The sequence below is a fragment of the Dendropsophus ebraccatus genome, chromosome 2 (assembly GCF_027789765.1).
Source record: "Dendropsophus ebraccatus isolate aDenEbr1 chromosome 2, aDenEbr1.pat, whole genome shotgun sequence".
Classification (NCBI taxonomy): Eukaryota; Metazoa; Chordata; class Amphibia; order Anura; family Hylidae; genus Dendropsophus; species Dendropsophus ebraccatus.
Genome location: NC_091455.1, coordinates 17156058 through 17174815, shown reverse-complemented (window position 1 = coordinate 17174815; position 18758 = coordinate 17156058). Strand labels below are relative to the sequence as shown.

General features: G+C 44.1%; 1 protein-coding gene across 3 annotated transcripts in view; it reads right to left on the bottom strand.

Moving 5' to 3' along the window:
• Positions 1–18758, bottom strand: part of ASAP1 (ArfGAP with SH3 domain, ankyrin repeat and PH domain 1) — a 151946-nt gene that overhangs the window by 6207 nt on the left and 126981 nt on the right. For 2 of the 3 annotated variants that reach the window (XM_069957090.1, XM_069957091.1), the window contains 14 exons: positions 17775–17823; positions 16129–16292; positions 12131–12264; positions 10786–10877; positions 10444–10630; positions 9638–9723; positions 9044–9159; positions 7882–7949; positions 7619–7726; positions 7241–7463; positions 5506–5667; positions 3847–3916; positions 3385–3443; positions 1804–2315 (listed from right to left, as the gene is read on the bottom strand). In XM_069957090.1, the coding sequence (XP_069813191.1) occupies positions 1804–2315; positions 3385–3443; positions 3847–3916; positions 5506–5667; positions 7241–7463; positions 7619–7726; positions 7882–7949; positions 9044–9159; positions 9638–9723; positions 10444–10630; positions 10786–10877; positions 12131–12264; positions 16129–16292; positions 17775–17823 (2030 nt within the window). The remainder of the gene's footprint in view (positions 1–1803; positions 2316–3384; positions 3444–3846; positions 3917–5505; positions 5668–7240; positions 7464–7618; positions 7727–7881; positions 7950–9043; positions 9160–9637; positions 9724–10443; positions 10631–10785; positions 10878–12130; positions 12265–16128; positions 16293–17774; positions 17824–18758) is intronic. The other variant, XM_069957092.1, reaches the window with a different exon arrangement.

Below are 18758 nucleotides of genomic sequence, written 5' to 3'. Positions count from 1 at the left end.
ATATATATATATATATATATATATATATATATATATATATATATATATATATATAGGCATCACCTGTCACTGTACTGTTAAATTCTCTCTCTATATCTATATATATATATATATATATATATATATATATATATATATATATATATATATATATATATATATATACATACATACACACACTGGTGTCACCTGTCACTGCACACCTATCTGAGTTATCTATATAATGGTGTCCCCTGTCACTGTACTCTTGTCAGCGTTATCTATACACTGGTGTCACCAGTCACTGTACTGTGTTTTATATTTATATATATATATATATATATATATATATATATATATATATATATATATATAAATATACTGGAATCACCTGTCACTGTACTCCTGTGATGTGATAGATAATATATATATATATATATATATATATATATGTATACTGGTGTCACCTGTCACTGCACACGTGTATGAGTTATCTATATAATGGTGTCCTCTGTCACTGTGCTGCTGTCAGTGTTATCTATATACTGGTGTCAGCTGTCACTGTTCTCCTGTCTATTATCTATATACTGTTGTCACTTTTCAAAGTTCTCCTGTCTGTGTTTTCTATATACTGCCGTCACTTTTAATTTTTTTTTCTGTCTGTGATGATATGGAGGACACTGCTGGGAAACTATCAGTACAGAACAGGAACTCTCAGCTTATTTTAAGTGTCACTAAGTGTCACTGTCGTTTAATTATTTTTTTTGCAGAAATCAATAGTCCAGGCGATTTAAAGAAACTTTGTAATTGGGTTTATTAACTTAAAAAAATGCATTTTTATCATGAGAAAGTAGTTTGAAGCTCTCCCCCGTCATCATTGTTCTCTATGGAGAGGGGAGGGGTGGAGGGAGATTAGGCACCAAAACAGGACAACAAAGAGTTAATTTACAGCTACATCACCGGCTATCTCCTCTAGAGTCAGCACTGACCTCTCTGACCTCTGAATAGAGGCTTTCAGACAGGTCCTGCTCTGTAATCCTTTGTTCTCTGCTGCTGACTAATCTCCTTCCTCCCCCCTCCCCTCTCCATAGAACAGACAGGGGCACGTCTGATGCAACAACACATAATTTCCTGATAATGAGCAGTGAATAAGAGAGAGGAGTGGGGGGGGGGGGGGGGGACCTGAGGAAAGTCTTTTTGAATGCAGATAATGGCATATTTGCCTAATAAACCCAATTACAAAGTTTCTTACAATCCCATGGACTATTGATTTCTGCAAAAAAAAAAAAAAAAATTACAGTGACACTTTACGCTTAGTGGTCAGACTGAAAACGACAGTATTACCAGATCATTTTAATATATAAAATGTACAATCATAAGCAGTGCAATGTCACCAGAAGATGTGACAACAGGAGTTGTGGAGGAGCGAAGGGGGGCAAGTATGTGCTGTTACTGTTTCATGGCTCAGAGAGGCAGTAAGGGAAGTTTACAATTTGCTCAGAATACCCCTTTAAGTCCAGGTTTGAGGATTGTTGAAGGGGCTCCTTCAGGGCCCATTTCTTGTGCCCCCTTGAATTTACCTGATTTAGGGTTGGGGAAGGTCCACATTGGAAACCTATTAAGCCCTTATAAAGGGGTATTGCCATCCGTACATCACTGGGATCTGCATCTATCGCAAGATGAAGGGCTCAGGAAGGAAGTATATCCTTCTCATTACAGACTGAATAAGTTTCATTTACAGAAGACCCTATAAAGGAACATACAGCAGGTTCCATAACCAAACCCTGGGAACTCCTAGACGTGAAGCCTGAGGAGAACACTTACTGTGTTGATTTTGCGAGGAAGTGGCACCGGTGTTTCTGGAAGAGGAGGGGGCCCATCACTGGAAGCTTCTGAGCCCTGTTTCTGGACAGGCATGTGGTCGGCTGGCTGCGAGTTCTGAATCACCTCGGCTGGCTGAGAATTTTGGTTCGCCTCTGGGGTCTGAGGTTTGGGCACCGTCTCTGCTAGGGGCGTCTTAGGCACCAGGTCTGCCAGGTTGGGTTTGGGTGGAAGATCCTTTAGCTGTGGCTTGGGAGGTAGATCTCCTAGCTGTGGCTTGGGTGGCAGGTCTCCTAGCTGAGGTTTAGGAGGCAGTTCTCCAGGCTTTGGCGGTAGATCTCCTACGTGCGGCTTCTGCGTGAACTCAGAAGGTTGCGGTTTTGGAGGAAGATCGGCAAGTTGTGGCTTCTGAGGCAAGTCTCCGGGCTGCGGGGATTTCTGGAAGAAGTCCGGTTGCTGCTGGTTGTATTTTTCCATAGAGAGATGATGAGTGGTGTCTATTTTTCTAAGAGCCACTTTAAAGGAGACCCCAAAAAAAAAGATTAATCAGCTGCAGGGATGGCCCTGTACACTAGTACTACAGCAACAATACAATAACCTCATAAACCCCCATACTACCTCCTTATCCCTGCAATATTAGACGTGGAGCAAGTGGGGCGGGAAAGGGGAGGCTGAAAAGAAAACAAGTAACCATCTAAGACCCAAGTCTTTTCCTCGCTCCCCGCAGTAGCGAGTGGGTAAGTGGCGGGGGCACAAGGAGCTGCGGGGTCAGGGGCGGCTTTAGATCGTAGCCCATAGGAGATAACAGCGGTCAGCTACAGTGGCCCATACCTCACAGAGCGGCGGCAGCAGATCGTTGCTAGGCTGATCGTTGCCGTTTCAGCCTCTTGAAAGACGATGATCAGCCAACACTGTGCATTTCAGCTGATCGGTGTCTTCTATTACACAAAGCGATTATCGTCCAAATATGGCAGTAACTACGGATTTATACAGATGGCCGGACCATAGTAACAATAAAGCACTTTGGTCCCTTCTCCCTTTTGTCTCCATCTTCTCCTCATAGTCGGTAAGTTCTAGCGAGCAGGGCCCTAGGGCTCGATAATTACATGTGTATCTTTGTTATGTCTGATTTTTGTCTCCGAATCTGTTGGCACTATTTTTTTCTACCTTTCTTTTTCTACCTTTTTTTTTTTTTTTTTTAACCTATCCCTGACCGCCCCCCCCCCCCCCCCCCCCCCCCCACACACACTGTGGAGGTTTACTTCCCCTGCACTGTGGAGGTTTACTCAGTGTACACAATTAACAGAACCGCTCTCCCTGTGTAACTAGTTACATTGTTTTGCCTAGAACTGTAACTTTTTTCAAAAGGTTCACTTACTTTTTTTTTCTCTCTCTGCACTGAATAGAAGACAAGTGCGCTACATGACGGTGTTTTTGCTATTAGGTTAGTTACATTATGTTTGGCTATAATTGTGACTTAAAGAACAATCAATTTTATAAGTAATAAATTCTGTTACTTTACAACTGCACCATGTGGTTTCCACAAATTATTTTTCATTTTCTGGGATGAGTGATGGGACTTACCTTTTTGAGGTAGTTTTGGCAAAACTCTGGGCCCTAATGTAGTTTTTGTGGTTCCGGTGCTAAAAGAAAAAAATAGATCATAATGGTAAATAGATATTAAACTGTTCTCATAGATAAAGGGAATTTCTCCAGGACACCTGACACTCCTGGAAACAGCAAACCCATCATTCAGTCGCTCTAGCCTCATTTGTGACAGTGGTATAATCCTGTCTGACGCGTCTTATCCACTACAACAAGCTTATCAAATCAGTCATTATGTTGTCACTGCTGAGAGTGGTATAATCCTGCCTATCTAGTCTCCAGCAGCACAACAAGCCCATGGTTCAGTCATTATATCCATACTGCTGACAGTGGTATAATTCATATAGGGGGTAAAACAATCAGTTATTATGGCCTCGGTGCTGGGAATGGTATACTCTCCTGCCTATCTAGTTTCCAGCAGTATAACTCTATAGCACTCACCTGGCGGAGTGAGTCAGTCTCTCAAACTTATTCAGAGATTTTTCTCCTGGGCTGTGTCCTGTGTCATTACCTAATGACGAAAATACAACTAGTGAATATGACAAAGGGGGTCCCATCGTTCAGATGCTTCATGCTTCAAAGAGGAGTTATAACGGAATAGACAAGACCCTTTAACATAGAAGATAAAATGTGATTAAGAAGCTCAGAAGAAAAGGGGAAACTTATGTAGGAGTAGTAACAGCAGCCTTCACCTTACAGTGGAATGGTTATAATCTAGTTTCCAGCAAGTACTGTCATCTATCTGACCACCCGGTCTCCAGCAGTATTCTATCCCATCAGCCTACTTACCTACCTGCCTATCTGGTCTCCAGCAGTATTCTATCCTATCAGCCCACTTACCTACCTGCCTATCTAGTCTCCAGCAGTATTCAAGTTTATCTGCCTATCCAGTCTCCAGTAGTACTCTACTCTATCGTCTCCAGCAATATTGTAGTCCATCTGTTTATCAAGTCTCAAGCAGTATGTGTTCTATCTAGTTTCCAGCAGTTTTCTACTCTACCTTTTACAGTGGACTTAATACTGTAATCTGTCTATCTAGTCTTCAGAAGTATTCTAATCCATTAGCCTATCTAGTAGTAATCTAGTCCACCAGCCTATCTAGTCTCCAGCAGCATTGTACTCTAATTTTTCTATATACGCTGGAGTAGCATTGTACTCTACCTTTTCTATCTAGTCTCTGCAGTATTATAGTTTATTAGGTCTCCAATGGAAATGTGCATGTCATACGTAGTTTACAACTTGTCCACAACGGAAAAACTTTTCTATAGGAAACCGATGCTCAATACAAACTTGGTTCATCTAAAATAGACGTATTTATAGCTTTCCCTGTCCGTTTATAAACTCCCCAACTCGGTTTACACATCTTTGGATCCCCAGTGATTTCACAGCTCAGAAATGTCAGCAGAGAATATTTACAATACAAAGAATAGTAAAGGATTCTGGGACATACACGACATGAGCGGGAGCAGCAGGAATTATAGAGATCTCAGGCCCACAGGACAGAAATGGACAGGTTATAGTGATAGTTCTGCAATGTACAGCCGAGTGGCCTGCAAACTTTGTTGCTATTGAGCTGTGGTCTTCAATCTGTGGCTCTTCAGCTGCTGGACTACAATCCTCACCATAATACTGCTATAGAATAATAACCTGTTGTCTGATGTAATGTTGGCGAGGTGTAACAGGGAACCATAGGGACTTCTTATCCTGCAGTAACCCAACATGGCCACTACACAATGTACGGCGCTGTCCGCCTCTGTACATTTACTATCGGCTGGCAGGACCCCGCCCAGAGGAACTGCACTGTTATTATACAAGGGCATGGTGCATGGGCCCATGGGTCACGGAAAGGGCAGAAGCTATCACCATAATGGGATGTGTTGTTCATAGGCACCTCTCTGCTTATGGTGGGAAGGAACAAGGTTTCAATAGTCCCAATAAGAGGGCACAGGGCAAGAGAAAGATCTTTTCTTGTAAGACCTGGCTGTACAGGAGCAGGAATCTGAGCAGGAAAGTAAAGAATATCCTTGGAAATAAAGATGAAAGCAGAGACACACAGTCCGGGGACGGGGTAAGGTCCATCACCTTCACGTCACAACTCACCCCAGGGTACTGAGCCCTTACTATGAGGTAGCGGGCTTGGCGGATCGGAGAGCGTTCGTTTGTGTCCAGGGGGTGGGGGAGGAGCTTTCTTCTTAGATAAAGTGGAGCTGCCACTAGGGGATTGGGTGTTTAAAGGGAGGGCGGATGTAGAACCAGATGGAACTAGAAAAGCATACATAAAAATTATACTAACCATGCTATGCAACATTCCAATGTCAATAGTGTTTTAAAGGGATATTTTACATAAAAAAATTGACTTATATCAACTTGTGTTGGAAAGTTATATAGATTTATTTATTACTTCTATTTAAAAATTTTCAGTCTTCCAGTACTTATGAGCTGCTGTATGTCCTGCAGGAAGTGGTGTGTTCTTTCCAGTCTGACATAGTGCTCTCTGCTGCCACCTCTGTTCATGTCAGGAACTGTCCAGAGCAGGGGAGGTTTTCTACATGGTGGCAGCAGAGAGCACTCTGTCAGACTGGAAAGAATACACAACTTCCTGCAGGACATACAGCAACTCATAAGTACTGGAAGAATTTAATCTTTTGAATTAAGGTAACAGATGTGGAACTGACTGACTGGCTTCTGCTCACAATATTGTTAAACCATGACAAAGGACAGGGATCCTGTCCAAAATGCGTTGGCCTGAGGACATTCACCCATACTTTCCTTGTGGTTTTTAAGAACACTGATATTCTGCGTTGCACTGACTACACTGAGACAAGTTCATCATTTGGAGGCTTCTGTTTATATCAGATCTGTAACACAACAGAAACTGGTGCTTGACAGCCCCCTCTAACTTATGAAGGTGCATGTCCTCACCTGCCAACATCCCTTTAAAGAGTTATTGTCATTAAAAATATCGCCATTGTCATCAGGCATGTGAAAAATTATTGATCACAGCAGGTCTTACTGCCAAGACGTGCTGCGATCAAGAGATACAGCCGGGGAGAGAGCGTGGCAGCTGTGCCATCCACTCCCCAGCCGCTCATAGACTATAATGGGGTAGTTAGAATTACTAAGCAGGCAGGGAGTAGATAGCACAGATAGCACAGCCGGCTCTATTTCCTGATCGCCAAGCTGAGACAATCAATATCTTTTCACATGCCTGATGATTTTTTTTTTAATGACAATGACTCTTTAAATGCAATAACAATGATGCATAGAGTACAGCAAGCAGAGGTCTTTAAAACTGTCAATTACAAAAGAACTAGGTGTACCCTGTTTTTTCATTATACAAAGAATACAATATATTGGGTAAGGCAGAATATCCCTTTAAAGGGAACCTGTCACCCCCCCGTGTCGGGGTGACAGGCTCCCGACCCCCCGTTAGAGCCCCATATACTTACCTAATCCCGCCGGGTCCCGCTTCTGGATCCGGTCGGGTGACGGAGATCTCAGCCGCTGCAGCCCGGCGCGCGCGCTGAGAGATGAGTCCAACACCCATAGAGAATGACAGGAGAGTCCAGCGCTCCGTCATTCTCTATGAGCGTTGGACTCATCTCTCAGCGCGCGCGCCGGGCTGCAGCGGCTGAGATCTCCGTCACCCGACCGGATCCAGAAGCGGGACCCGGCGGGATTAGGTAAGTATATGGGGCTCTAACGGGGGGTCGGGAGCCTGTCACCCCGGCACGGGTGGTGACAGGTTCCCTTTAACTACCAGAGAGGAACCACCCACTGTGGATGGACTGGAGCCTGACCCCTGACCCAACACCATCCATCTCTGTGAACATACCTTTGCCTGCGTTCCTGGGGGGCAGCGGAGGGGCGTCCGTGATGGGGGAGGTTGGGGAGTCCGTGCTGGTGGACATGAAGTTAGTGAAGGCGCTGTAAGACAGTCTCTGCTTATCCCTCGGAGTGCTGAAGCCTGGCAGCGATAGCTTGTCTTGAGGGGAGATACTGGAGGAATGGCAGAAGCTCTGGGGTCTGGGGGAACGCTCCTTCTTTATTGGACTTGGCTTCATAAAAAGAAGAAAAAAAATAAAAATGATAAGACATGAGTGAGGTCTAATATCTGAGCATGGGCTTGATGCAACCAGTAACGTGTATTGTGTGTGATTATGACGCATCATTCACAGAAAACAGAAAGTAGTCAGATATACAGATGTGTCACCTTATCGTCTAAGTCGTCGTCACTCTCGTCGATCTCTTCCAGCCGCAGGTTCCAGTCATACTCCACATGGATGTGGGGATTCAGTTTGCCAGCCGCGGCTTGAGAAAGCTAAAAAAGTATAGAAATCAGCAGTAAGTGTAACTCCCATCATCCAAGGCTAGGATCAGTGCATGTATACAGAGGGGTATCAGGAAACTTACAAGATGGAGGAGCATTATACAGAAACCATAGCCCCCAGTGTAGCACAGAGCGCCCCCACTCACCAGCTCCTCACACTGCGCTGCCTTCAGTCTCTTCGCAATGTCATACGCTGTCTCACCAATCTGGTTTACTGCAAGAAAAGACAGAAAGCTATCGATCTATACAGATATGTGACCACCAGTTATGGAAGACCCCTAACTGTAATCACAGAGTCTGCAGGGAGGTCCGATGGCGTTGTATATGGGGGCAGTATGATGGAGGCAAGCTAGTTATAGAAGGCATACCCCAGATTTATGAGGAAAAAATACAATACAAGGAGGTAAACCATCCACTAATTTTTTCATCAAGAACAGAAAAAAACCTTCCTAAAAGGTGATGTCCACTTGCATCAGTATTTTTAAAGGAATAGTTCAGCATAAAAAAAAACAAAATAAAATAATAATAAAAATTGTTTTAAATCAACTGGTGCCAGTGATTTGTAATTTACTTCTATTAAAAAAAAAATCTCAAGTTATCCAGTACTTAGCTGCTGTACGTCCCGCAAGAAGTGGTGGATTATTTTCAGTCTAGAGCAGGAGAGGTTTTCTACAGGGATTTGCTGCTGTTTTGGACAGTTCCTGACATGGACAGAGGTGGCAGCAGAGAGCACTCTGTCAGACTGGAAAGAATACACCACTTCCTGCAAGACATCCAGCAGCTGGTAAGTACTGCAAGACTGGAGATTTTTTTTTATAGTAGTAATTTACAAATCTCTGACACCAATTCTTTTTGAAGAAAAAAAATAATTTGGTGAACAATTCTTTAAGCTCAGTTTTTTACTGTAAGCTTTTTTTTTTAATACTGTAAATGGGAAAAGTGTTTTTTTTTCTGTTATTTTCTTAGGACTTATAAAAATATTATCTTTTAAATCTCAGTCTGGGACTTGACCACTAGGTGGTGCAGCTGCTACAATACTTCTATAGTGTGGTGCATTGTACTGTGAGTGCAGACCTATTACATCCAGACATGAGTACAAGTATGGCAGACCAGAAGCCCTTTACTACCTGGCAGCCAAGCCAAGGAGGGACTCATGGGTGACAGTGGCCCCCTCCCCACCCTGGTCTAACAGCTTACATGCTGCAGTCACTATTGATGAAGACATCTAAGTACTAAAAGGGTCATCAGACACAAGAAATAGATGGTCTGGCACTGGCATCACACTGCAGACATGGCCGCTCTCCTCACCCAGGTCAATAGTTGGTTTTCCCCTCAGAAGCAGTTTCAAACATTCAGGCTTATTGTAGATACAGCAGTAGTGCAGCGCCGTGTTGCCTTTTCCAGTCGGCTTATCTAAATTTCCACTGTGGATAAAGACAAGAGATGAACAGTCACATCATATAAGAGAAGACACCGACCGCACTGATCTACCATACTGAGAACGCTACACAATATGCTGATTCGTCCTTAGCATCTCTACTTGCTGTCAGTGAATGTTTTTGTGTGCATCTACCTCAGAGCCCTCCAGCGGTGTCAAAAATACAATTCCCATAATGCTTTGGCTGTCCAGGCATGATAGGAATTGTAGTTTTGCAATAGTTGGAGGGCCGAAGGTTCCAGTTTAGAGTCCTCCAGCGCCCCCTACTCTGGAGGATTCTGCTTATCCATGAATTACATGGACAACTCATTGGTATCAGTGAGAACTGTGTAATGCTTTATTTCTCCTGTGGTGGCGCTGCAGAGAAGCTTAACACTTGCTGAAGTCTCCTTCTGGATGGGCGCCCTAACAATAACATATGACAAGTTTTCTAATCAATAAAAAGATAGTAAAACAATTCTCACCAGTTTTGTACTAAGAAGTCAACTAAGGGAAGGGAAGCGTGGTCAGCATTGCGCACTGCAAAGTGAAGAGCTGTTTCACCAGGCTCCTGCGGGAAACAACAAGACACGTACCTGGTCAGAAATCTTCATTGAGTATACATATCCTACACATTTCTGCTTCAGTGACTACATGAGCGGCAAGCCGTGGGACCTCCCCTGAGGAGCTATGATTAGTGGAAGGTGAGGCCAAAACAAAGACACCCCCGTACTAACATTAAACAGTACCTATCATTAAGAAGATTTTCACATGTAAATAGTTATTGGTTGCAGCAGGTGTTACCAGTGATACCCGCTGTGATCAGGAGATATAACTGAGGAGAGCGCACAGCAGCGTGATCCACTCCACTGACAATGGAACTCTATGAGACTACACTGTTGGAATAAGTGGCTGGCCGGCAAGTGGACTGCACTGCTGCCAAGCTCTCTCCCTGGTTAGATCTCCTGATCACAGCGGGTCTTAGCAGTGAGACCCACTATGATCAGTAACTTTGACATGCCCAATGACAGGTCACAAGTTATTTTTAATGACAGGTAGGTAGGATTAGAAAAACATGGCTGCTTTCTTCCTGAAACAGCGCTACTCCTGTCCTCATATTGTGTGTGGATTTAGCAGCTCAGTATCACTAAAGTGAGTGGAGTTGTAATACCACACACATCCGGAGGACAGGGGTGGAGTGGTTTTAGAAAGAAAGCAGCCATATTTTTCAAATACTCGATAACCTTTTAAAATACTGCAATCTGAACACTGTAAGAGTCATCCGCCTTACCGGCCCCGATTCTAACAGTGGTTCTTGGATCTCGACTCCTTCTGCATAGACTTGGATTAGTGCAAGTAAGTCCCTTGATTTCACAGCCTCCAGCAGCTCGCTCTGCTTCTCAGCCCCTGAAGAGCACATCCTCCGGCAGAACTTGTGCTCCACGTACTTCGCTGTGATGTATTCTTTACGTGCAGTCCTGTCAGGGAGAGGGTTTTATATATATTTAGATGAATATCTTCGCTAGTAACTCCCCATACTCATATATATATATATATATATATATATATATATATATATACACACCAACACACACACACTCACATATATATTACACCATCCCACGATACTTACATATCGCTGGAAGGAGAAGGTTTTGGTGACGGCGAAGGTAGATTCCCTTCCATAATTTCATTGAAGCTATTGTTTCCTACATTCTTGGCCAGCTGTAAGCAAGTACAACATGTACAGGGAGGATCAGAGAGAGTAAGACATACATACATACATACATCACAGCAAAGAAATAAGGTTAAAAATGTCCTAATATTACTTATTGCGTATTATACTTCAGAGCTGCACTCACTGTTCTGCTGGTGGGGTCACTGTGTATATACATTACATTACTGATCCTGTACAGATCCTGAGTTATATCCTGTATTATACTCCAGAGCTGCACTCACTATTCTGCTGGTGGGGTCACTATGTACATACATTACATTACTGATCCTGTGTTACATCCTGTATTATACTCCAGAGCTGCACTCACTATTCTGCTGGTGAGGTCACTGTGTACATACATTACATTACTGATCCTGTGTTACATCCTGTATTATACTCCAGAGCTGCACTCACTATTCTGCTGGTGAGGTCACTGTGTACATACATTACATTACTGATCCTGTGTTACATCCTGTATTATACTCCAGAGCTGTAGCAAAAAAAGAAGAAGGAAAAAAGGGCGCTTCCTAGTGCAATATTGTGATAGCTAATTAAACAACCGTGCAGAGAATTATTCTCAATGCACTCACCTTATTGTGTTGTGCAAATGATAGGCACAACACTATTGTAGGCATATATCCAATACCGCAGCTCAGCACAAGATCATCCACACAGCGTGTGGAGTATATACACGAACCAAAACGGATCCATCAAGGACTTAGGAATCCCACAGTGATATTCTAAAGTGCAAAGCGCAGGTATACAACTAGAATAGGGTAGTTAGTGGTATATTACCGCATTTGCGGCTACCAAATGTATAACTCCCAATATAAATGGTAATAAAAAAAAATAATTTAATAGCAGCGACGCGTTTCAGCACTAGCATCCATAAGTGCCTTTCTCAAGCCTCAAAGGCACTTGAGCTTGAGAAAGGCACTTATGGATGCTAGTGCCGAAACGCGTCGCTACCATTAATAAATTATTTGTTTTTATTACCATTTATATTGGGAGTTATACATTTGGTAACCGCAAATGCGGTAATATACCACTAACTACCCTATTCTAGTTGTATACCTGCGCTTTGCACTTTAGAAGATCACTGTGGGATTCCTAAGTCCTTGAAGGATCCGTTTTGGTTCATACTCCCGAGCTGAACTCTCCTAGCGGGGTTACTGTGTACATACATTACGAATCCTCAGTGACCCCCCCCATCACCACCACCAATATCCCATCACCACCAGGGATAATATTTTTTACTCACCAAGAGTTCAGAAGTGCCTAACTTGTCTAGTTCCAGAGATTGGATCCTAGAGATATGAACCCCCATTTCCCTATGGATGCCAGAACATTCTATACAGGTTAATATTCCTAGGTTGGTGGACAGCCAGGTAGGATCTGTGGGAAGAAATGGTAAACAGGTCACAAAGGGATGAAAACACAGACAACAGGCAGCAAGGAGGACGGAGAGCAGGGTGTAACTAGGATTTAGAGGGCCCATAGAGAAATTAGATGGATCCCACCACTAGGTGGCAGGGGACTGAAACAGCAGTATAAGAAGCACTAAAAAAATAGTACAAATAACAGCGCAATATATCATACTCTACATAGCAGTGCTGGATAGCAAAATGTCACCAACCTGTTATTTTTGTACAAAAAGATTCAATGTTGTCTAATGTAAGAAATCCGGGCATCCCCCTCAATACCAGCGACTATGGCTCTAGCTATGTCCTGACTGACAGGAAGATGGCGCTGTGGTTAAATTTCTCTGTGGCACTCTTAATAAGGAACCTGGAGATCTCCATTACTAGGTCACAGAATTTGTATATGTTATTGCCAGTGTTATCCTGCAGGTGGCAGCACATACACATCCTTGAAATGGACAAAAAGCTAATATATAAAGACGTGTCAGATTTTCCCTGCTCATTGGCTCATGTTATGCATAGGAAAAGATAGAAATGGTGGGAGTTGTAGTACGGGATGGGGAACATTGGGTGAGAGTACCTCCTCTCTATAGGGGTCCCAGGAGGGAATATGTACATTGACGGCTGTCAGGAGTTGTAGAGCCATGAGTTGGGGGGCACAGCTCTATGGTGAGAAAACATCAAAGACTGTCAGAATATGCTCGGAGTTGTAGTTCTGCACCAGCTGGAGAAGCACAGGAAGGGGAACACTAGTCTAAAGTGAGAATACATTCTCACAGGTGTCAAACATTTTCCAAAACTACAATTCCCATCATGCCTGGTTGATGAATTGTCAGTTGTCGCTGCATAAGACCCCATTGATCCCCCATAATGCAGCGCTTCTATCCCGGGATGCTTATTTTCCTTGCAGGCGTCGCTCTAGCTAGGTGACCCGTCTGTTCTCCGCCGCTCGCCGCACTTATTGCGGCTACAAACCTCCATATGAATAGATCTGCCCATAGCATTGCTGGGATAATTATATTCATTATGGTTATTATAGTGCTAAGCTGTAGAAAATTACAGCATCTTGTTGAAGAGCGAACGCTATGGTTTCATATTTATGTAACGTTCTAATTATCGCCGAGTAATTTTCTATTCTATAGAGAGAAAAATGTGCAAATAATAAAGAGTTTCAGTCTCCGTAGGTGTGCCCTATACTGTTCAATTTACTGAGCGCTTGAAACAAAGGCGATGATGATATTGATAATTATACGGTGGCTGTGGACCTGGTGGTCACATGGGCCGAGCAGGAAGAGCGCAATGTGCCGTGCATAGAATGTAACACCCTCAACACTCCTGGTCTGTCCATTTAGGCGACACAACATAACCCATTTACACAATATTAGGGAATATCCTTATTTCTACACCAGGTGATTATATAGCGTCTCTCTCTGGAGGACCAGTGCTGTATTATACAGACATCCTCTTAAAAACATGGCCACTGTCTTTCGGCACCGCTCGTCTCCAGTTCAGGACTGGTTTATAATTAAAGCGATTCTGTACCCACAATCTGACCCCCCCAAACCACTTGTACCTTCGGATAGCTGCTTTTAATCCAAGATCTGTCCTGGGATCCGTTCGGCAGGTGATGCAGTTATTGTCCTAAAAAACAACTTTTAAACTGGCAGCCCTGTGCCCAACAGTCGGGGCTTAGAACGTCTATGCATTAGGCTGGCACACCCTCTCTGTCCCTCCTCCCCACCCTCTTCATCATTAGGAATGCTCCAGGCAGATTGTCTCCTATTCATCACCTGTGTCAGTCCAGCACATGGGCTGGATCATTAACGCACCTGTGCAGTGTTCAGACAGGAGGAAATGTTCCAGTGGCATTTCTAATAATGAAGAAAGTGGGAAGAAGGGGCGGAGGGGTGGTGCAAAGTTAGGGCACAGATATTCATTCAAAGCCCCGGCCGTTTGGCATGGGCTGCAAGTTTAAAAGTTGTTTTTTAGGACAATAACTGCATCACCTGCCGAACGGACCCCAGGACAGATCTTGGATTAAAAGCAGCTATCCGAAGGTACAAGCGGTTTGGGAGGGACAGATTGGGGGTACAGAGTCAATTTAAGCTCCATTCACTTCAATGGAACAGAGTTACAGAACCTGCACCCAAACTGGAGACAAGAGCGGTGCTGTCTCTGAAAGAAAGTGGCCATGATTTTGTAGCGCTGGATAACCCCTTTAATATGAATGGGCAGAGTGTAATGCTTCATGTCCCCTGTGGTGGCGCTGCAAAGAATATACCCTCAGGTCTCCCCACAGAACACAGCTGATCACTGATGGTCCCCGCAGGACACTATGTAACCAAGGGACACCACTCTGCCAAGTTGACATTTTCCAAAATAGTAATGTAAAGTTGTAATGTGGTTAAATACCTGGTCTGGCCCCCTTCCCCCACTTTCGGACCCCCGACCCCCCCGCCCGGAAGTTAAAGAATATATACATTACCTATTACGATCGTCACGGTCCTCTTCTCCCGGGCGGCATCTGGTGACAACGACGTCAGAGCCGGGGGGCGGTCCGGGTCTTCTTCCTCCTCGGCGTCTTCATAGAGAGTGAATGGGACGGAAAAGGCTGCTGGTGCACATGCGCACCAGCAGCCTTTTCATTGGCTGGAGCGCATCACATGGCTTCCAGCTTCGTCAGCCCTGATTGGCTGAGGTTGCTGGAAGCCATGTGATGCGCTCCAGCCAATGAAAAGGCTGCCGGTGCGCAAGCACACTGGCAGCCTTTTCCATCCCCAGGACCCGGAAATCAGAGACATCGCTGGACGGCAGTGAGGCGGATGGCGGGCGAATGGAGTGGCGATTGTCACCGGAGGGATGGTGAGTATGGTGTCTGTGTGTGTCTGTGGTTTTTTTTTGGGGGGGGTCCCGCCGGAGTTGTCCTTTAATGTTTATGATTAAATCAGGGGTAAATAAAGATATAGTGGCCAAACAAAAAGATATTACAGAATTTGACAACCCAAAAAGGTAGGTTTAGAGCGAATGTACCATCACTTTAGGTTTTATACAATAAAGGGATTATCCAGTGCTACAAAAACATGGCCACCTTTCCCCCTCTCTCTTGTCTCCAGTTCAGGTGTGGTTTGCAATTAAGCTCCATTTACTTCAATGAAATGAGTTTGAAACCCCACCCAAACTGGAGACGAGAGGGGAAAAAGTGGCCGTGTTTATGTAGCACTGAATAACCCCTTAAAGGGATTGGCGCCAGCATATTTCTTTTTTTTTCTTCTGCTGCACGGTTCCCGCACGCGCCCAGTAGTCTATTCCTGAGCCCAAAGTGACAATCTCCCATTAGATTCAATGAAGTCGCGTCACAGAGGGGAGGGGGTTTGTTACACTGGGGGCCAGCAGACCCACATCCATCCGTGCCAGGACAGTGCTCAGGGATAGACTGGCGACGTGTGCAGGACACAGGCAGCAGTTTAAAAAAAAAAAAAAAAAAAAAAGGGCCACGTCACCGGCATCCCCGCACCGGTGCCAATCTATTAATGTAAAAAACGTAACTATTTTTGGATATTTATTCTAATGCTGATGTCTACAGCAGTAACAAATCCCCATAGAAAACTTCTCCCACTCTGGACAGTTTCTGACATGGACAGAGGTGGCGGCAGAGAGCATTGGAAGATTTGTTTTTACCATCTACGCTGTATAGTTAGCGGATAACTTTTACTCTTAGGACAATCCCTTTAAACATGAGGGGGGGGGGGGGGGAATTGTTATATAAAGAAGAAAAAAATTAACATGAAAACCCTTGTGGTGCAGGTGGTAAAAGTATTACGGGTGAGCGGGCACACACCTGCCGACCCACAGTCACAGCAGGCGTCGTTCCCTGGCGTCTTCTGCACATCCTCGATGATGGCCTTAGTCAGATCCTCCAGGCTACTCTCTCCAGTGCTCTGACCGTCATGGAAGGCCATGTTAAGTGCTTCCTCTTTGCTGTTTGTTAAAACCGATATCCATCTGTAAATAGGAAGAAGATGTCACTATGACGTGTGTGTATCTAAGGGTGGTATTACACGGGCCGAGCAGGGCCCGATAATACCTGTAAACGAGCAGCGATCTGCTAGATCGTCGCTCGTTTACTGGGCCTGTTACACAGCCCAATAATCGTTTAACAAGAGCTGCAAGGACATCGTTACCGATGTCCTTGCAGCCCTTGCTAAACTGGCATACATTACCCATCCACGTTCCAGGGCTGCTCCTACCGTCCGCTTCTCCCCGGGTCCCGCGCGCGCTCTAGCTTCACAGCGGCCTGTCAGCTGATAGGCCGCTCAGCCAATTACAGCCTATCAGCTGACAGGCCGCTGTGAAGCTAGAGCGCGCGCGGGACCTGGGGAGAAGCGGACGGTAGGAGCAGCCCTGGAACGTGGATGGGTAATGTATATCGTTAGTCGCCGGTTCTAACCTATATCAACGATCAGCCGAAAATCGTTGTCATCGGCTGATCGTTGGATTTATTATACGGAGCAATAATCGGCCCAATTCGTCCGATTATCGTTCCATGTAATAGTACCCTAAGAGCGTTGGTTTAAACAACATCGACTTACTGGAAGCCACCTATAGATGGCGCAACCTATCACTTGTGATTCTTCTGGAGGAAAGCTAATTTGCATACTGTTTTCCCATTTGACACTGCCTGCAAGACTCTATATACCAGCTGGATCTCCTGATTGAGAACCTGCAACCACAAAGCTCCAAATCCAATATGCATAATGCCCAATCCAAAAAGGAGACACATGGATGTGAGACTGTGGTGCATGGACAGACAGACTTCTTACTAAGATCACTATATAAAACACTAATCTCAATAAACCTGGAAAGTTCTTTTTTACAGTAAAGAGGAGTTTGTCAGTGATCACTGCAGCCTCATAGGTGTTCCCAGTATAGAGACAGAAGAGCCATGGACCCGGTATGTGATTCCAGGACATGAATACACTAGGAGGCGACAGAGGACAAAGGCTTAAATATAAAACCTCAGGAAAGCGCCGCTACAGACTGAGGGTCCTATTACACAGAGAGATTTTTAACACTTAACGACTAATGATAAACAATCGCAAACGAGATTTTTTTTATTGTTAACCTGAAGTCGTTCACCATATTACACAGAACGATGGTCGTTAGTTATGATCATTACTATGATCGTTTACTCCATCTGATCCCAGCAAAACAATCAACAATGTGCTATTACACCGAACGATTAGTGGAAAAATGCAGAACTTGATCGTACGAATGTGGAATTACAGCGAACGATTAACGATAATTTTAGGTTCAGATCTAAATCAACGATACATGAATGATTTTTTGATCGTTGGCTGCAATTACACAGGGCGATTATCGTTTAAATTTGAACGATATAACGATTTTTCGCATGATAATCGTCCCGTGTAATAGGGCCCTGAGTCTCCGCACTTATATTCAGGGTCTGATAGAAGACAAACTTACGCTATATAATCCTGCTCATCTTCTGCCTGAAAGTGGTACGTCCTGTTATCTGCAAAACAAGAGGAAGTGGATAATGGACAAGAATTAACTATTGATCTTCTCCTATTGCACAACTAAAGGGCAAAATCAGCTCTGCTACCAGAGTCACTAAGTACATACCGTATCCTGTACTGATCCAGAGCTGCACTCACTATTCTGCTGGTGGGGTCACTGTGTACATACATTGCTTATCCTGTACTGATCCTGAGTTACATCCTGTATTATACTCCAGAGCTGTATTCACTATTCTGCTGGTGCGGTCACTGTGTACATACATTACATTGCTGATCCTGAGTTACACCCTGTATTTTACCCTAGAGTTGCACTCACTATTCTGCTGGTGCGGTCACTGTGTACATACATTACATTACTGATCCTGAGTTACATCCTGTATTATACTCCAGAGCTGCACTCAGTATTCTGCTGGTGGGGTCACTGTGTACATACATTACATTACTGATCCTGAGTTACACCCTGTATTTTACCCTAGAGCTGCACTCAGTATTCTGCTGGTGGGGTCACTGTGTACATACATTACATTGCTGATCCTGAGTTACACCCTGTATTTTACCCTAGAGCTGCACTCACTATTCTGCTGGTGAGGTCACTGAATACATTATACTAGAAGAACAGTGAATGCAGCTCTGAAACATCATACAGTAACTCAGGATGAGAGCTGGATACATAGGGTAATGTATGTACATAGTCATCTCATCAGCAGAATAGTGAGTGCAGCTCTGGAGCATAAGGATGTAACTTAGGATCAGTACAGGATAAGTAATGTAATGTATGTACACAGTGACCCCACCAGCAGAATAGTGAGTGCAGCTCTGGGGTATAATACAGGATGTAACTCAGGATCAGTAGGATATATGTAATGTAATGTATGTACACAGTGATGTAACTTTTTTCTTTCTATATTATATATACACTGTACAATGTCAG